The sequence below is a fragment of the Hibiscus syriacus genome, unplaced genomic scaffold, assembly GCF_006381635.1.
Source record: "Hibiscus syriacus cultivar Baekdansim isolate YM2019G1 unplaced genomic scaffold, ASM638163v2 tig00001120_pilon, whole genome shotgun sequence".
Classification (NCBI taxonomy): domain Eukaryota; kingdom Viridiplantae; phylum Streptophyta; class Magnoliopsida; order Malvales; family Malvaceae; genus Hibiscus; species Hibiscus syriacus.
The window spans coordinates 1,797,225-1,818,405 of record NW_024061845.1 but is presented as its reverse complement, the minus strand read 5'-3'; the positions used below and the strand labels follow the sequence as shown (position 1 = coordinate 1,818,405).

General features: G+C 36.8%; 1 protein-coding gene across 2 annotated transcripts; it reads left to right on the top strand.

Annotated features, from left to right (window-relative positions):
• On the top strand, positions 1 to 4,331 carry LOC120122934 ((S)-2-hydroxy-acid oxidase GLO1-like). 2 transcript variants are annotated; one of them, XM_039141974.1, is made up of 12 exons: positions 1 to 155; positions 1,275 to 1,438; positions 1,555 to 1,679; positions 2,062 to 2,108; positions 2,264 to 2,341; positions 2,454 to 2,578; positions 2,708 to 2,774; positions 2,889 to 2,951; positions 3,376 to 3,445; positions 3,533 to 3,633; positions 3,712 to 3,816; positions 3,943 to 4,331. In XM_039141974.1, exons 2-12 carry the CDS (start codon positions 1,302 to 1,304, stop codon positions 4,132 to 4,134), a joined length of 1,110 nt encoding a protein of 369 aa, XP_038997905.1. In that variant the 5' UTR covers positions 1 to 155; positions 1,275 to 1,301; the 3' UTR covers positions 4,135 to 4,331. The 2 variants fall into 2 exon arrangements, with proteins under 2 accessions (XP_038997905.1, XP_038997908.1); XM_039141977.1 differs by lacking the exon at positions 1 to 155 and having other exon boundaries at positions 1,327 to 1,442.
• The last annotated feature ends 16,850 nt before the right edge of the window (positions 4,332 to 21,181 follow it).

Here is a 21,181-nt window from a genome sequence, read left to right as displayed (position 1 = left end):
TGTCAACTTTCGAATTCATATATAAACCCTTTGGTGTTTTCTTCATTTTCCAATCCCTGTTGTTTGTCTTGCATTGAGATATATAGTAGAGTTTTATCTCTTTAACTGGTTTCTCTGCATGCACTGTGGTGCATAGTCTGGTAATTAACCTAAGGGTATGCTTTTCTTCTTCTTTGGTTCAATCTCTTCTCCTTTAGTTTTTTTCCGTGTTGATTTAGGTTAATGATTCTGCTGTAATTCTCTTTACATGATGTTTTCTCATGTTGGTGTTTCTGGTTCAATACTTTTCTCATATCGATATGTACTTGTTTATAGGATTCTGTGTTCTGAACTTGTTTGTGTTTTTGTCTTTCCCGTTTCCTCCACTGCTTGCTTGTGTGATAATACAAACTAAACAAGATTACCTTATTTAAGGCATAATACAAAGAAACTAGACTTAAGTTTGTTCTTAGTTTCACAGGAAACAGACTAAACTCAATTACCTTATTTTAAGGCCTAATAGCAAAACCACTGCTTGTACATAAAGCATATGTATTAGGTTATAGAGCTGGCGGTGTTGTTAATGTTATGTGGACTCTTTGTATATATTTTTTTGAAGTATTCGAATTGACCAATCTAACATATATTAGGATCTAGTACGAGAATTTAATCTTACAAATATAAGAAAAAAATTATGATTATAATAGTATCCGTAACACTGATAGCTAAGTTCAAGTTGTGAGTAATGTAAATAGTGGAAGTGGATTTAGAGAGTACTATTTTTAGAGTTGATTGAAGTGATATCTACTACGACATAATAAATCGTTTTATTATTTTATTAGTCGATATTAACATTATTGTTTTTGAAACAATATTATTTACTAACACGAGTAACATAGATTAATGTTTTAGAATTCTCCGATTGTATAGGAATTTTATACACGAGACAAGGGTGGATGTATTAAGCCCCTAGAGGAGCAAGTGCATCCCTACTATTTTAATAAAATTATAAAAAATAGTTTAATGTGTTAAGGGAAGAGAGAAAATATGATAAATTTATACTCAAGTATATTAAAATTTTAGATCCTATTTTTTAATTTCTAAATACAAGATAATAAGAGTTTGTAAATAGGTACTTTAGATACGAAATTAGGAGAGTTTGCATGTTTTCCTCGAAGAGTGTCTAAGATAGCTCTAGCTTTAAGCCACCATCTGCTTGGAATGTTGTTCTCATGAGCTTTATATTATGTTGGCTTTGTCCCCAAAAAGTTAACTAGTAGAGGGAAAAAATGCAGGCAGGAGACTAAAATTTAAGAGCAAAGATGGAGATCACTAATGTGAGTGAGTATGAGGCAATTGCAAAGCAAAAGTTGCCAAAGATGGTGTATGACTACTACGCATCTGGTGCTGAGGACCAGTGGACATTGCAGGAGAACAGAAATGCTTTCTCAAGGATCCTGTGAGCAATCTGTCCATCATTTAATGCAAAAACAAAAAACTTCAGATTTTTGTTCCTTTCTGTTTTAAAATATTTAGATATCCATTTGATGAAATCTTTTGTTCTGCAATGCCTAGGTTTCGTCCTCGGATTCTCATTGATGTAAGCAAGATAGATATGACTACCACTGTTTTGGGTTTCAAGATATCAATGCCCATCATGCTTGCCCCTACAGCCATGCAGAAAATGGCTCATCCTGAAGGTATGGAACTTTAAAGGATTACCCTCCTTTATTGTAAATACAACCAAATAATTGGATGAGACTGTCTCAATTCAAGAACATGCCACCTTCTTTTCCTTTGCACATGTATGCTCAAGTAGACAAAACCTCAAGTGGAATTGTTTTTGTTTACTATTACAGAAACACTTCCTTCAAGAACATTGCTATGTTTAACAACCTTACTGTAGCTTCTTTCACTGTAGATCTTATTGCATTTACAGGAAGAGTTGAAATTGGATCAATACATCATGTGCATATCTGATCAGTTTTTTTCTTTTTATCATTAAACAATATGAACCTTCATAGTTTCATGTAAAGCAATTTGGTAGATAGTATAATGAAGAGATCCTTCCATTTTTGACAGGAGAGTATGCAACGGCTAGGGCTGCATCAGCAGCTGGAACAATTATGGTTTTACTTTAAACTCCAACTTTCCATTTAAATATTTATCCATGAACTAACCCTATAAAGACATTTGTTCGTAGGAAGCATGAACTTTCATATCGTTAATGTTTTATACATATTTGAAGATAAAATAAGCTATTTTATTTAAATGATCATTTCAGACATTATCCTCATGGGCCACTTCTAGTGTTGAGGAGGTTGCTTCAACAGGACCAGGCATCAGGTTTTTCCAGCTCTATGTAAGTTTGAAATGATGTTCTTTAAAAATCAATTGTATAATCTTACTATTCACTCGTGGGATAAATTTTTTAGGCATTATGTGATAACTGATCTCTTGTGTCCAACCTTCAGGTTTACAGGGACAGGAATGTCGTTGCACAGCTTGTGAGAAGAGCTGAAAAAGCCGGTTTCAAAGCGATTGCTCTTACAGTTGATACTCCGAGGCTAGGTCGCAGAGAAGCTGACATCAAGAACAGGTAGGATTATTTCCCTTAGAGTCTCGATGTTCCTTTAAGCTTTCTTCAAAATATATTGTCACGATTAGTTCTGATTGTATGAAGTCGAGTTGCACCCCAGAATTATTCGATTTCAATATTCTCTTACAGGTTTACTCTACCCCCATTTTTGACATTGAAGAACTTTGAAGGTCTAGACCTTGGCAAGATGGACAAAGTGAGTAGGACTTCTTAATTGTTCAGTTATCAACCTAGTTAACAACAATGTCATCTTTCAATTCCAATAATGAGCTTATATCTAATATTTAATTTGTTCTTTTGAGCCATGCAGGCTGATGACTCAGGACTCGCATCATATGTTGGTGGACAAATTGATCGAACCCTCAGCTGGAAGGTGTATATATATATATGCATGAGTCCATCAGAAGAGTTTTTTGTTGATCTATAATCCATATTGAATGTTGTGAATAGAAACCATGCTTGAGCTTTCTCATTACAATGATCATGTTTAAGGGAATGTAGACTAGAATATGCTAAAAAAGCTCATGATGTCTAGAGATAGTTTTTTATATTTAAAATTCATCTGAGGCTTTTGAATGATGAAATGTTATGACTAATTTACATAATTTATCTGTAGTTCACTGATCAAGAAGTTTAGCTTACGTTCTTCAATCCATTGTAGTAGTAATGGCAACCGTAATTGCATATGCTGTTGCAGATATTTGCAACTTAAACAATGACCTTATTATGGTTTGGTTATGTCTAAAGATTCTTTCAGTTAACAGTGCACTGAATAAATATCTTTTGGCTATGTATAGGATGTGAAATGGCTTCAAACAATTACCAGCTTGCCAATTCTTGTGAAAGGTGTACTCACTGCTGAAGACGGTAAGAAAAGTTGAATTAATTTCTCTTCTTCTTGGACTGTTTCGATAATATATGCCGATTTTTAAACTTCCTTTGCTTCTCTTGCAGCAAGGATAGCGGTACAGGCTGGAGCAGCTGGTATCATTGTCTCCAACCACGGAGCTCGCCAGCTTGATTACGTTCCTGCCACTATCATGGCCCTGGAAGAGGTAGCCGATGCTTTCAGATTTTTCTAACATGAGACAACAATACCAAAACAACATGCTTGACAAATTCCTCAATTCCAGGTTGTGAAGGCTGCACAAGGCCGAGTACCTGTCTTCTTGGATGGTGGTGTTAGGCGTGGAACTGACGTTTTCAAAGCATTAGCACTGGGAGCCTCTGGCATATTTGTAAGTATTAAGACTACCTCATGGAAAGGAATCACACATAGCATTTCAGCACAATAGTTGTCAGCTTTTATACTAAATGGCAAAGTTATGAGTAAAGACTAGTTTTGTAATGGTATTAAATCTCAGATTGGACGACCAGTGGTGTTCTCATTGGCTGCTGAGGGGGAAGCTGGTGTGAGGAAGGTACTTTCAATGCTGCGTGAAGAGTTTGAACTAACCATGGCGCTGAGTGGTTGTCGTTCCCTCAAAGAAATCACCCGTCAGCACATTGTGACAGACTGGGACAGTCCTCGCGCTCTTCCTGCCCCTAAGTTATAGATGCATGGCTCAGAGTATTAAAGTCTGCAATCCATTATTGCTTAAATTAATGATGATGTCTTCAATACACTGCATGCTTTTTCTTTGAAGCACAATATTTCTGTTTGTATGAGTTAAAACTTTTTTAATGATGATGATCATGGCTACTTCTGCCTTCACTGTATATTCTTTCTTTAAATTAAGATATGGTGGCTGCTTGACAATATTGCGGTTAACGGGAATTACAGCATCGAATCGGTAGCTTACAAGAAGGAAAATTGAACCCCAGGAAAGTAAAATCTCTGCAAGTTTCTATCATAAATGCACATTGCTAGGAACTGAAACATTACCTTAACGTATTTATCCTTAGAGCTTCACCTGATTTACAAGTGCATTTTCTTGAGGAGTAATGTTACTTGTCAACCATTTTTGTTTGATTTATTTGCATTTCCTGATATGACATGTAAATGGCCTGCTATTTAGACAGATAATGGCCAGAAAAGTTGGCTACCGCGGTTCTGTTTATCACTATAAAGGATGAAATTCAAGACGAAGTGTGTGAATTCATCTTTTATGAGCAGGCCATTGATATACAGACAGCTTCATCAGGAGAAGGGCAAGAAAAGATAGCAATGATTGCTATATACAAAGTAGCAAAATGGGACAGAACCTCATATGAAGCTGCTTATCCTGGTTCTGTTTATCGCGATAATGACTGCACTACTGTCGATTATGATAAACATTAGCGGTGAACGTCGACCGAAAGGAGAACCGAGACCAAAAAAACAGCAACCGTAAGATCACATTACTTCATTTCATATTGAAAAACCTCTAATGGATATAAAGACCCTTAAAACATTGTAGCACTAGTAATATTATGTCTAGAAAAGCTTAAAGCTTTCCTCATTGCAAGCACTCAGACAAGGAATGAGTTTCTTGAAAAATTTGACTCTTCATCAACAAATGGTACGGCTACAAGGTGCTAAAGCATTGTTGCATCAATTTTTTTTATCTTATCATCTACAATGTTCATCAATAACAAAATATCACTGATTTCTCTTTGTCGTTAGAGTGCTTCCTCTCCAAACTAGAGTTTTGGGTTCGAATCCTATCGGTTCCTTTTTATTTTCTTTTGTTATGTCACAATTTAAAACAAAATATATAAAATATTTTGGCAAATCTCATAACAATTAGATGGGCTGTTGCAGTGGCTGAGGCGTACCTAGGGATACCGTTTGTTACGAGATTGCCAAAATATTTTATACATTTTGTTTTAAATTATATAAATATATTTTCCCTTTAAACACTTGGTGTCACGTGTCACCTGATTGGTTGAAATTTTTTTAATTAAAATATTAAAGTTAGTTTAAAAATTCTCGTATAGTTTAACCTTAATTTTATAAAAAAGAAAGAAAGAGAGAAAGATAACAAGAATAACCGTCATGTATATATAGTAAAGAAGGTTCAGTCATTCTTAAACCATAAATCTATGAAAAAAGAGGAGCACCACTACTGGTGAAGATGAAAGCGAGGGGAAGCAGTTTCTCTTTAAACCACCAAGTAGTTACTGTATGGTCAAGGAAGGCATTTACAGATCTGGTTGCCCTAAAGTTGAAAATTTCTCCTTAGAAACAATGAATCTCTGATCCCTAATGTAAGTTTTTCTTCTTTTCTAATATTTCGTTCTTGCTGAATTGGTGACTTTTCTTCCCTTTTTTTAAAGCTCTTAGAGTTCGATATTCTTAGTGCCATTTACAGATGTTTGTTAGTAGGCCCCTATCCTGAGGAGATTATGAGCAATCTAATAGTATAATCAGGGGCATAATGCCCTTAAAACTAGTGGAGGCCATGGCCTCCTCCCAAAATATTAAAAAAATACATATATAGGTATTTAATACATAATGTATATATATATATATATTAAAATATTAAATTTCCCCCTCAAGAGACATGTATAATAAATTATTAAATTTGACAGTCATTGGCAGAACTAAACATTATTTTTTAGGGGGCATTAATTTTTTTTTGAACAAACCAATAATATTAATAACGACTATCGTGTTTTTCTCAAGAAAATAGATAATTAGAATAATATATTTGATATGGACATGTACTCAAGTCAAATTTCACCTCGTTTATTAATTGGATATTTCTAATTGACTTACGTAACTTAAGATCACGTTATATAAACGAAAGATTAACACTTTTAACCTCAACAACCAGAGACATATGAGGAGTGTGCATAGGCATATATATATATATATATATATATATATATATATATATGCATGCGTGTATATGTAAACTTTTTTAAAAGTTAAAATTCGTGAACTCCCGTCATAAATATATATATTTAAAATAAACTCATAAATATTTATTGAATTAAAAAATATTTTAAATAAATTTATCTTCAACTGATATGAAACGCTTTATAATTTTATTGAAGTCATTAACTTAAAGAAGATGAACAACCAAAGAGGGAAAATTTCATAATTTTCTATATTTTAAAATAAAAATGACAAAAGAAAATGGATATTAATTGTTTTAAATAAATAATATTTAATTAATTTCTAAATTCAAAAGTAATATACATATTTTTTTGAGGCAACCAATTTTTTATTAAGTAAAGATATATTATAATATCGATATTTGAACCCACCCAAAAATTTTAGTTAAACCCTAATTTTTAGAAGAAAAAATGTAAATTAAACCCTTCAAAAATTTAATTTAAACCTCTGAATTTTTTAAAATTTGAATTTGACTCCTCCGAAATTCTATTACCAAGTTCCGTAACTAAGTATAACGCTTTTTCAGTTCAATATAAAAGGGAAAAGGGTACTTTCCTGTTGCCTATGTAATAGAGATTTTTAAGAATTGAGTTAAAAAAATATATAATTCTTTGGATCACATGGTTTATTGGTTTTATTTTTTCCCCTTATGATATGGTTCTCTCAAGGAATCCATGACGGAAGCTCTAAAGATCCTAATGGGTATGGGATTTACAAATTTGGGATTCTGACTATTTTGTTTCATCTTTTTCCCTTACCTGAATTTTTACCTTTGTGGAATTTTAAGACAAAAACTTATTTCTTCACAGATGCAAGCAACCATCCGGTTTAGATCTACTGCAGGAGCGGAGTGGTAATAGTTATTAACCTATAATAATTACATTATTCTTCATGCAGCATCGGACGGGTAGACTTGTCAGGAGATTGCAAAAGTGGCGCACGAAATTTGTCATCAACGATTACGAGTTGATTGCTGGGACCAAAGTCTGTACGGCCGGTTCTGATTCATTAATTTTTTTTACGTGAAGTGATTGGGATAGAGCCCAATTAACGTGATGAGTTCATTGTTAACAGTTCAAGTAGGCGTGTTTCACTAGCTCTAGCCTAACTATCTTCACAAACTCCCTCCGCAATCACTTCACGTCCAGCATATAATAATATAAAGTGAAATTATTTGACAAATCTCTTTATGATAAATGTGTCTATGGGTTAAATTAAGTTAAATTTATACATAAGATTATATATTTTATGTTTGTTTAATTTTGATTTGATTTGAAGTATGAGTTCAAATTTTTTTCTGAACCAACTCGTACTTATATATTTAATCAAGAGAAAATAACCTCAGTGACCAAAAATCCCATATAATATACGATTTTAACCAACTTTTTCCGGATTTGCCAAAATGACCAACAAAATCGCAATGCGATCGCTAATTCGCAACGCGATCTCCATTATCGTAAATTCGCGTTGCATTTTCGCAATGCGATAGTTGAAAATCGCGTTGCGATGGTCTACAGTGTCGTTGCGATTTTCCCAATTCGCAATGCGAATAAGTAAATCGCAACGCGAATTGGGAAAATCGCAATGCGATAATACAAAATCGCAACGAGATACTTACTTTCGCAACTCGATACTGACTTTCGCAACGCGATTCTGACTTTCGCAACGCGATAATACATAATCGCAATGCGATTTTCAAAGCGCCATTAGTATCCTGGCCAAGTATTTTATTTTTAAATTCCAAACACGAATATTAATATATTGGAACACTGAACCGTCCACAGTATATCTCGTAATCGCAACTCATAACCTAAAACCTAAAATCACAACTCAGTCCCATCTCCATCTCTCACTCTCTCACCCATCTCCGACGAAATTCGTCCCCATCTCCGGCGAAATCCGTCTATCTCCATCTCTCAAAGCCACCCTCACAATCAGAAATGGAAAATCAACCAAATCAACCAACGAGGGTTAGTTTTTTTAATTATTTTCTTTTTGAAATTTTTGCATTATTATTAGGTTTTTCATATTGAAATTGATGATAAGTTTACTGGTAATTTCAATAATAGATTAACCATTTCACTTAGATTGCTTATTAAATCAACCGAGAATCGCAACGCGAAATGAAAATCGCAACGCGATTTTAGTTTCGCGTTGCGATTCTCTCGTTGTGATAGTCATTTTCGTGTTGCGATTTTCATTTTCAGAAATTATTCTTCTTCTGCAAATTGAAACTTGAATGAATTGCATTACTTCAACCAAAAAACAAAGACAAATAAGAAATTCACAGTGTTGCAAATTTAAGTTTGAAGAATAAACTACTACTCTTTATGTTTATTATTGTTTTTGGTATATCTTCACAGTGTAGTTTTTGGTATATCTAACTTAGTATGTTTATTGTTTTTGTAGAACTTTTATTCGGCTCAATTAACCTTAAGAAATAAAGTCAGCCTGGCCAAAACAATTGCGTCGAAGCTTTCACCTGCACAAAGAAAAATGTTTGAGGATACTTGCTTCGGGCCATGGCTGAAAGTACAACATCCCGGTGGAGATGCGATGTTGACACACCTATTTCTTCAAACCATGACTAGGGATCTACCAGATACTATACAACGTCGTGATGAAGAGATATGGTTTGATTTTCCACCGGCGTATACGTGTTTTGGGCGGGAGGAGTTTTGCTTAATCACCGATCTACGCTTCGGACACGATGATGTAGGTCGGTACACTAGACACATTACCCGCCCATCATGGTTATCCCGGGTTTTTCCTGAGCTGGAGAGGCCGAATCTACACGTGGAAGACATGACGATATTATTGAATAAGAAAGATGGTTTTACTCGGATGGATGACGTCGACGTTGTCCGAGTATGCCTTCTAATTCTTTTGCATGTCGACTTTTTAGGCAGAGAGGCCAGACAACCTATTCCAAATGATCTAATCAAATTGGTAGAAGACCTAAATGCGTGGAACCTGTTTCCGTGGGGCTCGTATTTATGGAAAGCTACATGGAATAAGTTATCGTCTGCCTTGTATGATCGAAAAAGTTTGCATGGCGATGGTTCCAAATACACTTTGACAGGCTTTATTTGGGCCTTTAAGGTAAGAATTTTTATATAATGTTTCCAAAATTATAAGTAATTATTTAACAATTACTAATGTTTGTTATTATATTGTTTGTAGATTTGGATATTTGAGGCCTTTCCCGCCATGAAGACATATGCAATAAAAACTTCAAATAATATTCCCAGGGCTATTTCCTGGAAGAGGAAACGAACCTTGCAATGGGAAGATTTACTACGGTATACGACAATAAATAATGTAAGTTAACATAAATACTACCATATGTTTATAAACAAGTTATTACTAGTACACGTTTAACTTTGTTTGAGCTTTTATATTGTTAGGAGGCCAACACTCCTCTACAGAGGCTGACACCCACGGAAGCTTAGCTTGCCACTGATTGGTGGCAAGCTAGTAAGCGTTTTTTTGATGGAACGGTTGATGAGCAGCCTCCACTTCGGGAGCCATCACCTCGCCCAGAGCTATCACCTCACTCAGAGCCATCATCTGATCGACCCGGCTATACACCTCCACAACGACAGCCATCACCTATTCTGTCACATCATCGAGCCTCTTCTCCACCATCACCGCAAGATAGGTGACCGGCAAAGATGCCACGACGTTTATCTCCCTGTTCTCCACCTCCACCTCAACGGGATGAGTTAGGGGAGTTACGTGATGAGGTCAATGCCTTGCGTGAGGAGGTCGGTACTTTACGCAAAGACGATGGTACATGGCGTGTTGAGGTGTCTACATTACACGGTGAGGTAGCCGCTCTACGTGAGATTGTAGCATCGTTGCAGAATGAGGTTTATACTCTACGCAACGAGGTAAGTTTAAGATTTTTCATACTCGTAATTCATTCGGTTGCTGCCAATACTGCTAAACTGTTTTTGTTAGTATTTGTTTTTGGTTTTGTTTTTGTCTTTTGGTTGAAGTAATGCAATCCATTCAAGTTTCAATTTGCAGAAGAAGAATAGTTTACTTTCGCAACACGAAAATGACTATCGCAACGCGGAAATGGCTATCGCAATGCGAAATGAAAATCGCAACGACAAAATCGCAATGCGAAATGAAATCGCAACGACAAAATCGCAACGCGAAATGAAAATCGCAATGCGATTTGTGTTTCGCGTTGCGATTTTATCGTTGCGATTTCATTTCGCATTGCGATTTTGTCGTTGCGATTTTCATTTCGCATTGCGATAGCCATTTCCGCGTTGCGATAGTCATTTTCGCGTTGCGATTTTAAGTTTCGTGTTGCGAAAGTAAACTATTCTTCTTCTAGAATGTTTATATATGTTGTCCTTTTAAATGTTTATATAAGTGCTTACTTCTGGAATGTTATCTGAGCATTTTGTGAACTATGATAGAATAATGACTTGGGTGAATACAATGCTAGTTTGAAACATATTTGTCTTTGTTTAATATCATGTCTGTTTATTTACTGATTTATGTATTAATTTTTTTTAGCGGCTCGATAAGGTGGATGCTTTACGTCGGGTTTTCCTTGCACGACGGAGTTCACGCATCAGACGGCGTGGACGTGCTATTACATCTCCGTTCACCCCAATGATGCGAAGACTCCGCAAGAAGAAGCCCGACTCACCGGTCATCCCTCAAGAGTCCCCTCCAATCGTTCAAGAGGCCCCTATTCTCCCTCAAGATTCCCCCCACCATTCAAGAGGCCACTGTCATCGTTGAAGAGGTCCCTCCCACCATTCCAGAGCCCGATTCACATGGGGTAATATATTGAAGTATTGGGAAACCCCCACCGGTTCCGGACATGATGGATGAGAGTTGACTCTCGTATGAGTTACCGGCTAGTACCCTTCCGGTATCTGAAGTGGAGAGGAGACAACTACCGGAAACAATTGTGGATAATACCCTTTGGGCTAAGATCGCAGTTGATTTTTATCTACATGAGCGGAGCCAAGGGTGTTACACTGACATCAACAAACTCAACGATGAAATGTTTTTGTTGCTTGATCGGTCTTGGTGGGGTGTGCTATTAGGGGTTGAAGACAGTGGCTATTTGGATGGGGAGGTAAGTCTTATATTTGTCTTATATATGATTTTGATTAATTTGTTTAAAAATTAATGTAATTCACTAATATATGTATTTTTTTATAAAACAGCATATCGATGCGTGGGTGTCACGTCTACTAATAATAAGGAAGCTTAGGAAAAATAAAAAAAAATTCGCTATATACAATAATGTCGACGGCTTTTCACGCAGTTCACTTGAAGAATCAACGAGATGAATCATTTTTGTTGGGCAATGGACAAGCTAAACTTTATCCTGCATGGTGGGAGGTCGATAAGGTTAGTGTTTATTTTTTAAATTTTTTAAAGGTGTTCATAAATAAGTGCGCAAATAAATGAATTATTACTTATGATCGCAGGTGTTTATCCTTGTTTTGGAACGTCGTCACTGGCTTCTCGTCCAACTTCAGCTCTCATCCCTGAAGATAATAGTGTATGACAACATGATCAATTACATATCACTGTCTGATTTGAGAGATATTTTCAAGGGATGGAGCTCTCATTTGGCTAAATTCTTGGATGGGATTAAGTATTGGAGTCATTCTGGACACAAGAAGCCAAAGAAGTTCAATGTCACAGTTGTCAGAGACGAGACCGCACCACAGCAATCGCCGGGAGCCAGAGGGGATTGTGGTCCTCTCGTATGCCTTTGCTTGGCGCGTTTGACGATGGGAAGCACAGAGTTTTTACCTCCCACCGATAGAGATAGAGCTGCAGTAGGCTTGTGGTTTCGGTATTATATGGCTAGAGCAATATATTCGAGACGCTGCCTACCTGCATCCGCATTATGAAAGTGTCCATTGTTAATTGGTAAGTCAAATGCAAGTTTTGTTAACATATATACTTCTTTTGGTTTGAAAATGTTTGGTTAAGTACCTAGAATTCAATAATTTGATGTTTGTAGGTTTTAGATGTATAGGAAGTCTTGTTTGACCAAATGTTTGGTTTCTGCAGGTTAATCCTTAAGTGAGCTGCGTGAAATGGATGTACGGGGTCACAAAGTTGTGGTTTCATTGATTCAATAATTGATGAAGAAATAAGAATTATTATTATTTTTTGATTGTTTAATTGATTTGTAAAAGATGATTTGTAAATGTTGATTTGTTTAATTGATGTGTACATAATTTGTGTTGAAATGTAATAGTTGATTTGTTGATTTTCAATCTGCTTTATGTTGAAGGCAAAACAGACTATCGCAACGTGAAATGGCTATCGCAACGAGAAAATCGCAATGCGAAATGAAAATCGCAATGCGAAAATGAAAATCGCAACGCGAAAATGGCTATCGCAACGAGAAAATCGCAATGCGAAATGAAAATCGCAACGAGAAAATCACAATGCGATTTTCATTTCGCATTGCGATTTTCTCGTTGCGATAGCCATTTTCGCGTTGCGATAGCCATTTTCGCGTTGCGATAGTCAAATGAATGTCTAATAAGTGATAACAACTGAACAGATCATAGCAATGTTCAAACTTAAGCTACTAATACATGCCTAACTGAAAATGTTAAAAGTGCACACATAAAATACACATAATGCAAGTTTTGTTAACATATATACTCCTTTTGGTTTGAAAATGTTTGGTTAAGTACCTAAAATTCAATAATTGTTAAAAGTTTATGCATGTTAATCCTCGTTGCCTTTTTCATTTCGCATTGCGATTCTATCGTTGCGATTTGCATTTCGCATTGCGATGGTCAAATGATTGCCTTTCGCAACGCGATTCTGACTTTCGCAACGAGATAATACAGAATCGCAATGCGAGTTTCAAAGTTCGCAACAGGTTTTAGTTTCGCAAGCCAAATTTTTTGTGTATATATCTACGCATCAACAACAACTCATAACCTAAATCCCTAAATCGCAACTCATTCCATCTCCATCTATCACTCTCTCCGGCGACATCCGTTCCTATATCTAACGACATCATTCCCCATCCGGCAACAAGTCTTAGTTTCGCATCTCGTTTGTTTAGTTACAACCATGAAATCATCTAATGTTGATCATGTTTGGATAGATTTGTGTTTTGGAGGGTCATGGGAGAATATTCATGGTGTTTTACAATATATGCCTTTACCCATGAATCTTTAACTAAAATTGTCATTAAAGAAGTTAACTTATGAAACCCTAATGTTACGTGTTTCAAAGAAATTGAATTTAGAGCCCCTAAGTGGATTTAGGCTATCTTATCAGAGAAATGGTAAAGTTTATTTGTTAACCGACAATGAAGATGTTGAACGATTCATTGCTTACATTAATGTTTCAAGTGATGATGTTACATTGTATGTTGTTGAACCTAGAAGTAGTATTGTTGGGTCAGTAGCGGGTAGTAATCAACTAAGTGGGTCTCAAAACCCACAGCCTTTCTCTAATCCAAATCCAAATCAACTTTCAGCACCAAATTCCGATTTTCGTATTGACCAATTAGACGATGATGAGCCAAGAGAAAAAATTGTGAGTACTAGTCAGTATTCGAAATTTGATCTTGGTCAATACCCGGACTTTGATATTGGTCAATACACGGATTTTGATGGTGTTTCAGAAGAAGAAACAGACCCTGCGTGTAATGATTTTGATATTGGTCAGTACCCGAATTTTGATGATGAAACACCCGTTGCCGAGGAAGATGTTGTTGATGATAATGAGGAGGAAGTTACGACTGTGAATGAACATGTTGAACATCCATTCTGTAATTCATATAATCCTGAAGAAGAAAAAGAAGAAGAAAAAGTCCCCGAAGAAAAGAAAATGCCACGGGAGTATAACTGGAATATGCCAGAATTACTTCAGCTACCGGAAGAAGAGTTGGCAAAGAAAGCAGTTGATTGTTACACAAAAGTTATTCGTATCAAGAAAGATGATTGTTTTGATACAAAGGAAGACTTGAAGATAGCTTTGTATACGAAATGTGTGGAAGATGGCTATCAACTAAAAGTTAACAAATCAAGCAATGATCGTTTCGAAACAAGGTGTACGATTGACAAAAACTGTACGTAGCGTATGATTGCAAAGAGGATAAAAGATTGCGCAATGTTTCAAGTTAGGACTTTTTTTGATAAACATACATGTTCAAGAACCCAAGTTTTTCCTCACCATAGACAGGCAAACAAAAAGGTGTTGGGTGGTTTTCTGGCTGAGTTAATGTTTTTGAATGGCAGGGTATATCGGGGACATGAAATTATGACTGACATGAATGCTCGGTTCAAGATTAGTATATCATATTCTCAAGCTTGGAGAGCCAAATGTTATGCCTTGGAATTGTTGAGGGGGTCGCCAGAAGCATCGTTTGCCCAACTGCCGGCTTATTGTCACAATTTAAAGCTGAAAAATCCTGGGTCGGTAACTCATATCAAAACAGATAGAGATGGACGCTTTGAGTTGCTGTTTATCGCCATTGGTGCTGCGGTTAGTAAATCAATATAATTCTGTTGACTCATTTCTGTTAGTTACATGCATTTCACATTTAAATGATTATATTTCTTGTGTATATTATTTTGTAGATTCGTTCGTTTATTACTTGCATGCGCCCATTTATTATAGTTGACGGAGCACATTTGAAAGGTCGATACCTTGGAGTAAACTTATTAGCAGTAGTCATGGATGCTAACAATGGGATATTTCCATTAGCTTACGGGGTTGGCAAATCTGAAACCTCTGATTCATGGACATGGTTTATTGGGCATCTTAGGGATTGCATAGGTCCTATTAGCAATCTGACAATCATATCCAATAGGGCAAACTCAATTGACAACGCTGTTAGAAGGTGTTTCCTAGATGCTTTTCATGGACTTTGTGGTGTTCATTTGTATAGAAATCTAAAATCAAGGTCTGCTGGTATAAAAAAGCACAAATGGACATACTGGAAGGCTGTAAAGGCTTATCGGGAAGTGGATTTCAATAAGCATATAAACTGTTTAAGACGTGTTTTGCCTCAGTGTGCTCAAACACTAGAAGATGTCGGGTTTGAAAGATGGTCAAGAGTACATCAACTTGGAGCAAGATATGGTTTCATGACGTCTAATAGTGCAGAATCAATTAACGCTCTAAGTCGTCATTCCCGGAAATTACCCATTACTATGTTAATGGAGTTTTTTCGAGCCTCTATTCAACAGTGGTACTACAAGAAAAGAAACCATGCAGGTATTATTTCTTTGAATTCGTAACTTATCATATATTTTACTAAGTATTATTTATTTAAATTTACAGGAACATTGGAACATCGTGTTACACCATGGACTGAAAAAAAGATAACGAAACGTGTTGTGAAGTCAACGTCATGGAGAGTTGAACCATGTTCAAACACTTTGTTTGAAGTACTGGATAATAACTTAAATGGGCTTGTCGATCTAAATGCAAGGACGTGTAGTTGTATGAAATGGCAAACATCTGGTTATCCGTGTGGCCATGTTATAAAAGTTGCTCTTCATCTAAACCAAGATGATTCAAGCACATACGCTATGGATTGCTACACTACAGAAGTATATCGACAGACTTATGCCGAGATTGTCTACCCTATTTCACATCCTTCTGAGTGGGACATACCATATGACTTACAAACAGTTTTGCCACCAGTCATGGACAGAAGGCTACCTGGCCGACCAAAAAGTCACGATCGTATACCGTCTAAGGGTGAAGAGAAGAAGAGATCGACATGTAGTCGGCGCAAGGAAAGTGGTCATACAAGGTTGACATGTGGATCACCAGTGCCATCACAATCATCTTTTCCTCTACCAAAATATGGATCATCATCAAAATCCAAAGCTCATATGGTGTCAAGAAAAAGGCAATCAAAATCGCAATCATCTTTAAAATCCCAATCACAACTGGCTTCACCTTTTGGGACTGTTAACTTAGGTGATTTTTAAATGCAAACGTTGTATTATGTAGATTTTATGTGTGAACTTTTAACATTTTCAGTTAGGCATGTATTAGTAACTTGAGTTTGAAAATTGCTATGATCTGTTCAGTTGTTATCACTTAATAGGCAATCATCTTAATGTCTATCGCAACGCGGAAATTACTATCGCAATGCGAAATGAAAATCGCAACGAGAGAATCGCAATGCGAAATGAAAATCGCAACGCTAATTTCGCAATGCGAAATGAAAATCGCAACGAGGGAATCGCAATGCGAAATGAAAATCGCAACGCGAATTTAATTTCGCGTTGGGATTTTCATTTTCGCGTTGCGATTCCCTCGTTGCGATTTTCATTTCGCATTGCGATAGTACTTTTTGCCTTCAACATAATGCAGATTGAAATCAACAAAATCAACAATTACATTTCAATCAATTAAACAAGCACAAATAAGAATTAAGTTAACATCAATTAAACAAATCAACTTTTGCAAATCACCTTTTACAAATCAATTAAACAATCAAAAAATAAGCAATAATTATTAGAGAAAATAACACTTCTACTATTGAATCAACTTTTGCAGCCATACATCATTTTCACGCAGCTCACTTCTGAGATTAACCTGCATAAACCAAACATTTGCTCAAACAACACTTTCTACACATCTAAAACCTACAAACAGCAAATTATTGAATTCTAGGTACTTAACCAAACATTTTCAAACCACAAGCCTATAAACATACCAATTGTTTATGGACATTTTTATAACGCGGATGCAGGTAGGCAGCGTCTCGTATATATCGATCTAGCCATATAATGTCGAAACCACAAGCCTACTGCAGCTCTATCTATATCGGTGGGAGGTAGATACTTTATACTTCTTGTGATCAAACGGTCCAACGCCAAGCATACGAGAGGACCACAATCCCTTCTGGGTCCTTTCGTTTGTTGTGGTGCGGTCTCGTCTCTGCTAACTGTAATATTGAGCTTCTTTGGCTTCTTGTTTCCAGAACGAGTCCAATAATTTATCGCATCCAAGAATTTAGCCAAATAAGGGCTCCATCCCTTAATAATATCTCTTAAATCAGCCAATGATATGTAATTTATCATGCTGTCATATACTATTGCCTTAAGGGATGGGATCTGAAGCTCGACGAGAAGCCAATGGTTACGTTCCAAAACAGGGATAAACACCTGCAATCATAAGTAATAATTCATTCATTTGCGCACTTATTTATGAATACCTTTAAACTCAATCTAAAATAAACACTAACCTTATCGACCTCCCACCATGCAGGATAAAGTTTAGCTTGTCCATTGCCCAACGCAAATGATTCATCTCGTTGATTCTTCAAGTGAACGGCGTTAAAAGACGTCGGCATAATTGTATATCGTGTATTTCTTTTATTTTCCTTAAGTTTCCTAATTATTAGAAGACGTGACACCCACGCATCGATATGCTGTTTTACAAAAAAAGACATATATTAGTAACTTACATAAATTTACAAAAAAATAATCAAATGAAAATATAAGAAAAATATAAGACTTACCCCTCCATCGAAATAGCCATTGTCTTCGACCCCTAATAATACGCCCCACCAAGACCGATCAAGCAACAAATAGATATCATCATTGAGCTTGCATATGTCAGTGAAACACCCCTGGCTTCGCTCATGTAGATAAAAATCAACTGCGGTCTTAGCCCAAAGGGTGTTATCCAGAATTGTGTCCGGTAGTTGTTTCCTCTCCTCTTCAGATACCGGTATGGTACTGGCCGGTAACTCATACGAGAGCCAACTTGAATCCATCATGTCCGGCACGTCAGAGGGTTTCTCAAGAATCCTACATATGACGCCATGTGAATCGGGCTCTTGAATGGTGGGAGGGACCTATTCAACGATGACAGTGGCCTCTTGAACGGTGGGAGGGGACTCTCGAGGAATGATAGGGGCCTCTTCAACGATAGGAGTAGACTCTTGAGGGATGACAGGCGAGTCGGGCTTCTTCTTGCGGTGTCTTCGCACTATTGGGGTATACGGAGACTTAATAGCACGTGCACGTCGTCTGATGCGTGAACTCTGTCGTGCAAGAAAAACCCGACGTAAAGCATCCACCTTATCAGTCCGCTAAATAATTAAATACAAATATCAGTAAATAAACAGACATGATATTTAAACAGTGAAAACAAAGATAAATATATTTCAAACTTTCAACCAAAATACAAAACAAAGACAAATACTAACTTCACAGTGTTAAAGTAAAAAGTTTAGCAGTTTTGGCAGCAACCGAATAAATTTACTAAGCAATCTAAGTGAAATGGTTAATTTAAGTGAAATTACGAGTAAATTTATCATCAAGTTAAATATGGAAAATCTTAAACTTACCTCGTTGCGTAGAGTATGAACCTCATTCTGCAACGATACTACCATCTCACGTAGAGCGGCAACCTCACCACGTAAAGTAGACACCTCCACACGCCATGCACCATCGTTATCAAGTAGAGTACCGATCTCCTCACGCAAGGCATTGACCTCATCACGTAACTCCCTTGACTCATCCCGTGGAGGTGGAGAATAGGGAGATAGAAGTCGTGGCATCTTTGCCGGTCGCCTATCATGAGGTGATGGTGGAGAAGAGGCTCGATGATGTGACGGGATAGGTGATGGCTCTCGTTGTAGAGGTGTATAGTCGGGTCGATCAGGTGATGGCTCTGGGTGAGGTGATGGCTCTCGAAGTGGAGGAAGTGGAGGCTGCTCATCATTCGTGCCATCAAGAAAACGCTGACTAGCTTGCCACCAATCAGTGGCAAGCTCAGCCTCCGTGGGTGTCAGTCTCATTAATGGAATGTTGGCCTCCTAAAAATATAAAAACTCAAACAAAGTTAAACGTCTACTATTAATAACTTGTTTATATATGATAGTATTTGTGTTAACTTACATTATTTATTGTCGCATATGGTATTAAGTCTTCCCAATTCAACAGACGTTTCCTCTTCCAGGAAATAGCCCTGGGAATATCATTTGAAGTTTTTATTGCATATGTCTTCATGGCGGGAAAGGCCTCGAATATCCAAATCTACAAACAATATAATAACAAACATTAGTAATTGTTAAATAATTAATTATAATTTTGAAAACATTATATAGAAATTCTTACCTTAAAGGCCCAAACAAAGCCTGACAAAGTGTATTTCGACCCATCGCCCCACAAACTTTTGCGGTCATCAAAGGCAGACGACAACTTAGTCCAGGTAGCTTTCCATATATACGAACCTCACGGAAACAGATTCCATGCATTTAGGTCCTCTACCAATAATATTAGCTCCTGAGGAATAGGTTGTCTGGCCTCTTTGCCTAAAAAACCGGCATACAAAAGTAGTAGAAGGCATACTCTGACAACATCGACGTCATTCATCCGAGTAAAACCATCTTTCTTATTAAACAATTTCTTCATGTCGTCGACGTGTAAGTTCGGCTTCTCTATTGACTCATCAGGAAAAACCCTGGTTAACCATGATGGGCGGGTGATATGACGAGTGTACCGGCCTACATCATCGTGTCTGAATCGTAGACCAGTGATTAAGCAGAACTCCTTCCGCCTAAAACAAGTATACGCCGGTGGAAAATGAAACCATATCTCTTCCTCACCACGTTGTATATTGTCGGGTAGATCGCTAGTCATGGTCTGAAGCCACAAATGGGTCAAACTAGCATCTCCACCCGGATGCTGTACTCTCAGCCATGGCCCGAAGCAGGTTTCTTCAAACAATTTTCTTTGTGCAGGTGAAAGCTTCGAAGCAATTGTAGTGGCTAGGCTAACTTTATTCCTTAATGTCAATGAAGCCGAAAAAAATTTCTACAAAAAAACAATAAACATACCAAGTTAGATATACCAAAAACTACACTGTCAAGATATACCAAAAACAAAACAATAAACATAAATAGTAGTTTATTCTTGAAACTAAAATTTGCAACACTGTTTTTGTCTTTTGGTTGAAATGAAAATCGCAACGAGATAATGAGAATCGCAACGCGGAAATGACTATCGCAACGAGAGAATCGCAACGAGAGAATCGCAACGCGAAATGACTATCGCGACCAGACAATCGCAACGCGAAATGAAAATCGCAACCACGAAATAAAAATCGCAACGTGAAATGAAAATCGCAACGCGAAATGAAAATCGCAATGCGATTTTTGTTTCGCGTTGCGTTTTTTATTTCGCGTTGCGATTCTCTCGTTGCGATAGTTATTTCCGCGTTGCGATTTTCATTCTCGAAACTATTCTTCTTCTGCATTACTTCAACCAAAAGACAAAACAAAGACAAATACTAACTTCACAGGCTAAACAGTTTAGCAGTATTGGCAGCAATCGAATGAATTTAATAAGAAATCTAAGTGAAATGGTTAATCTATTATTGAAATTACCAGTAAACTTATCATCAATCTCAATATGAAAAACCTAAAATAATGCAAAAATTTCAAAATAAAAATAAAAAAAACTAACCCTCGGAGGTTGATTTTCCATTTCTGAATGAGTGTGAGGGATTTTTGACTGTGAATGGTTGTGAGGGATTTCGCCGGCGATGGGGACGGAAATCTTCGGAGATGGGGACGGATTTCGCCGTAGAGAGTGAGAGATGGAGATGGGACTGAGTGTTGTGATTTTGGGTTTGAGGTTATGAGTTGCGATTACTGTGGACGGTTCAGTTTCCGATTTATTAAGAAAAAATTCGTGTTTGGAATTTGAAAAAAAATACGCGTTAATACGAATGGCGCTATGTAAATCGCGTTGCGAAAGTCAGAATCGCGTTGCGAA

What these genes read in the sequence shown, in the direction of transcription:
- LOC120122934 (XM_039141974.1), top strand. Translation starts at nt 1,302, where the DNA reads ATGGAGATCACTAATGTGAGTGAGTATGAGGCAATTGCAAAGCAAAAG. An exon ending in TGTACTCACTGCTGAAGACG is followed by an intron (nt 3,446 to 3,532) that starts GTAAGAAAAGTT and finishes CTTCTCTTGCAG; the next exon opens with CAAGGATAGCGGTACAGGCT. An exon ending in TGGGAGCCTCTGGCATATTT is followed by an intron (nt 3,817 to 3,942) that starts GTAAGTATTAAG and finishes ATTAAATCTCAG; the next exon opens with ATTGGACGACCAGTGGTGTT.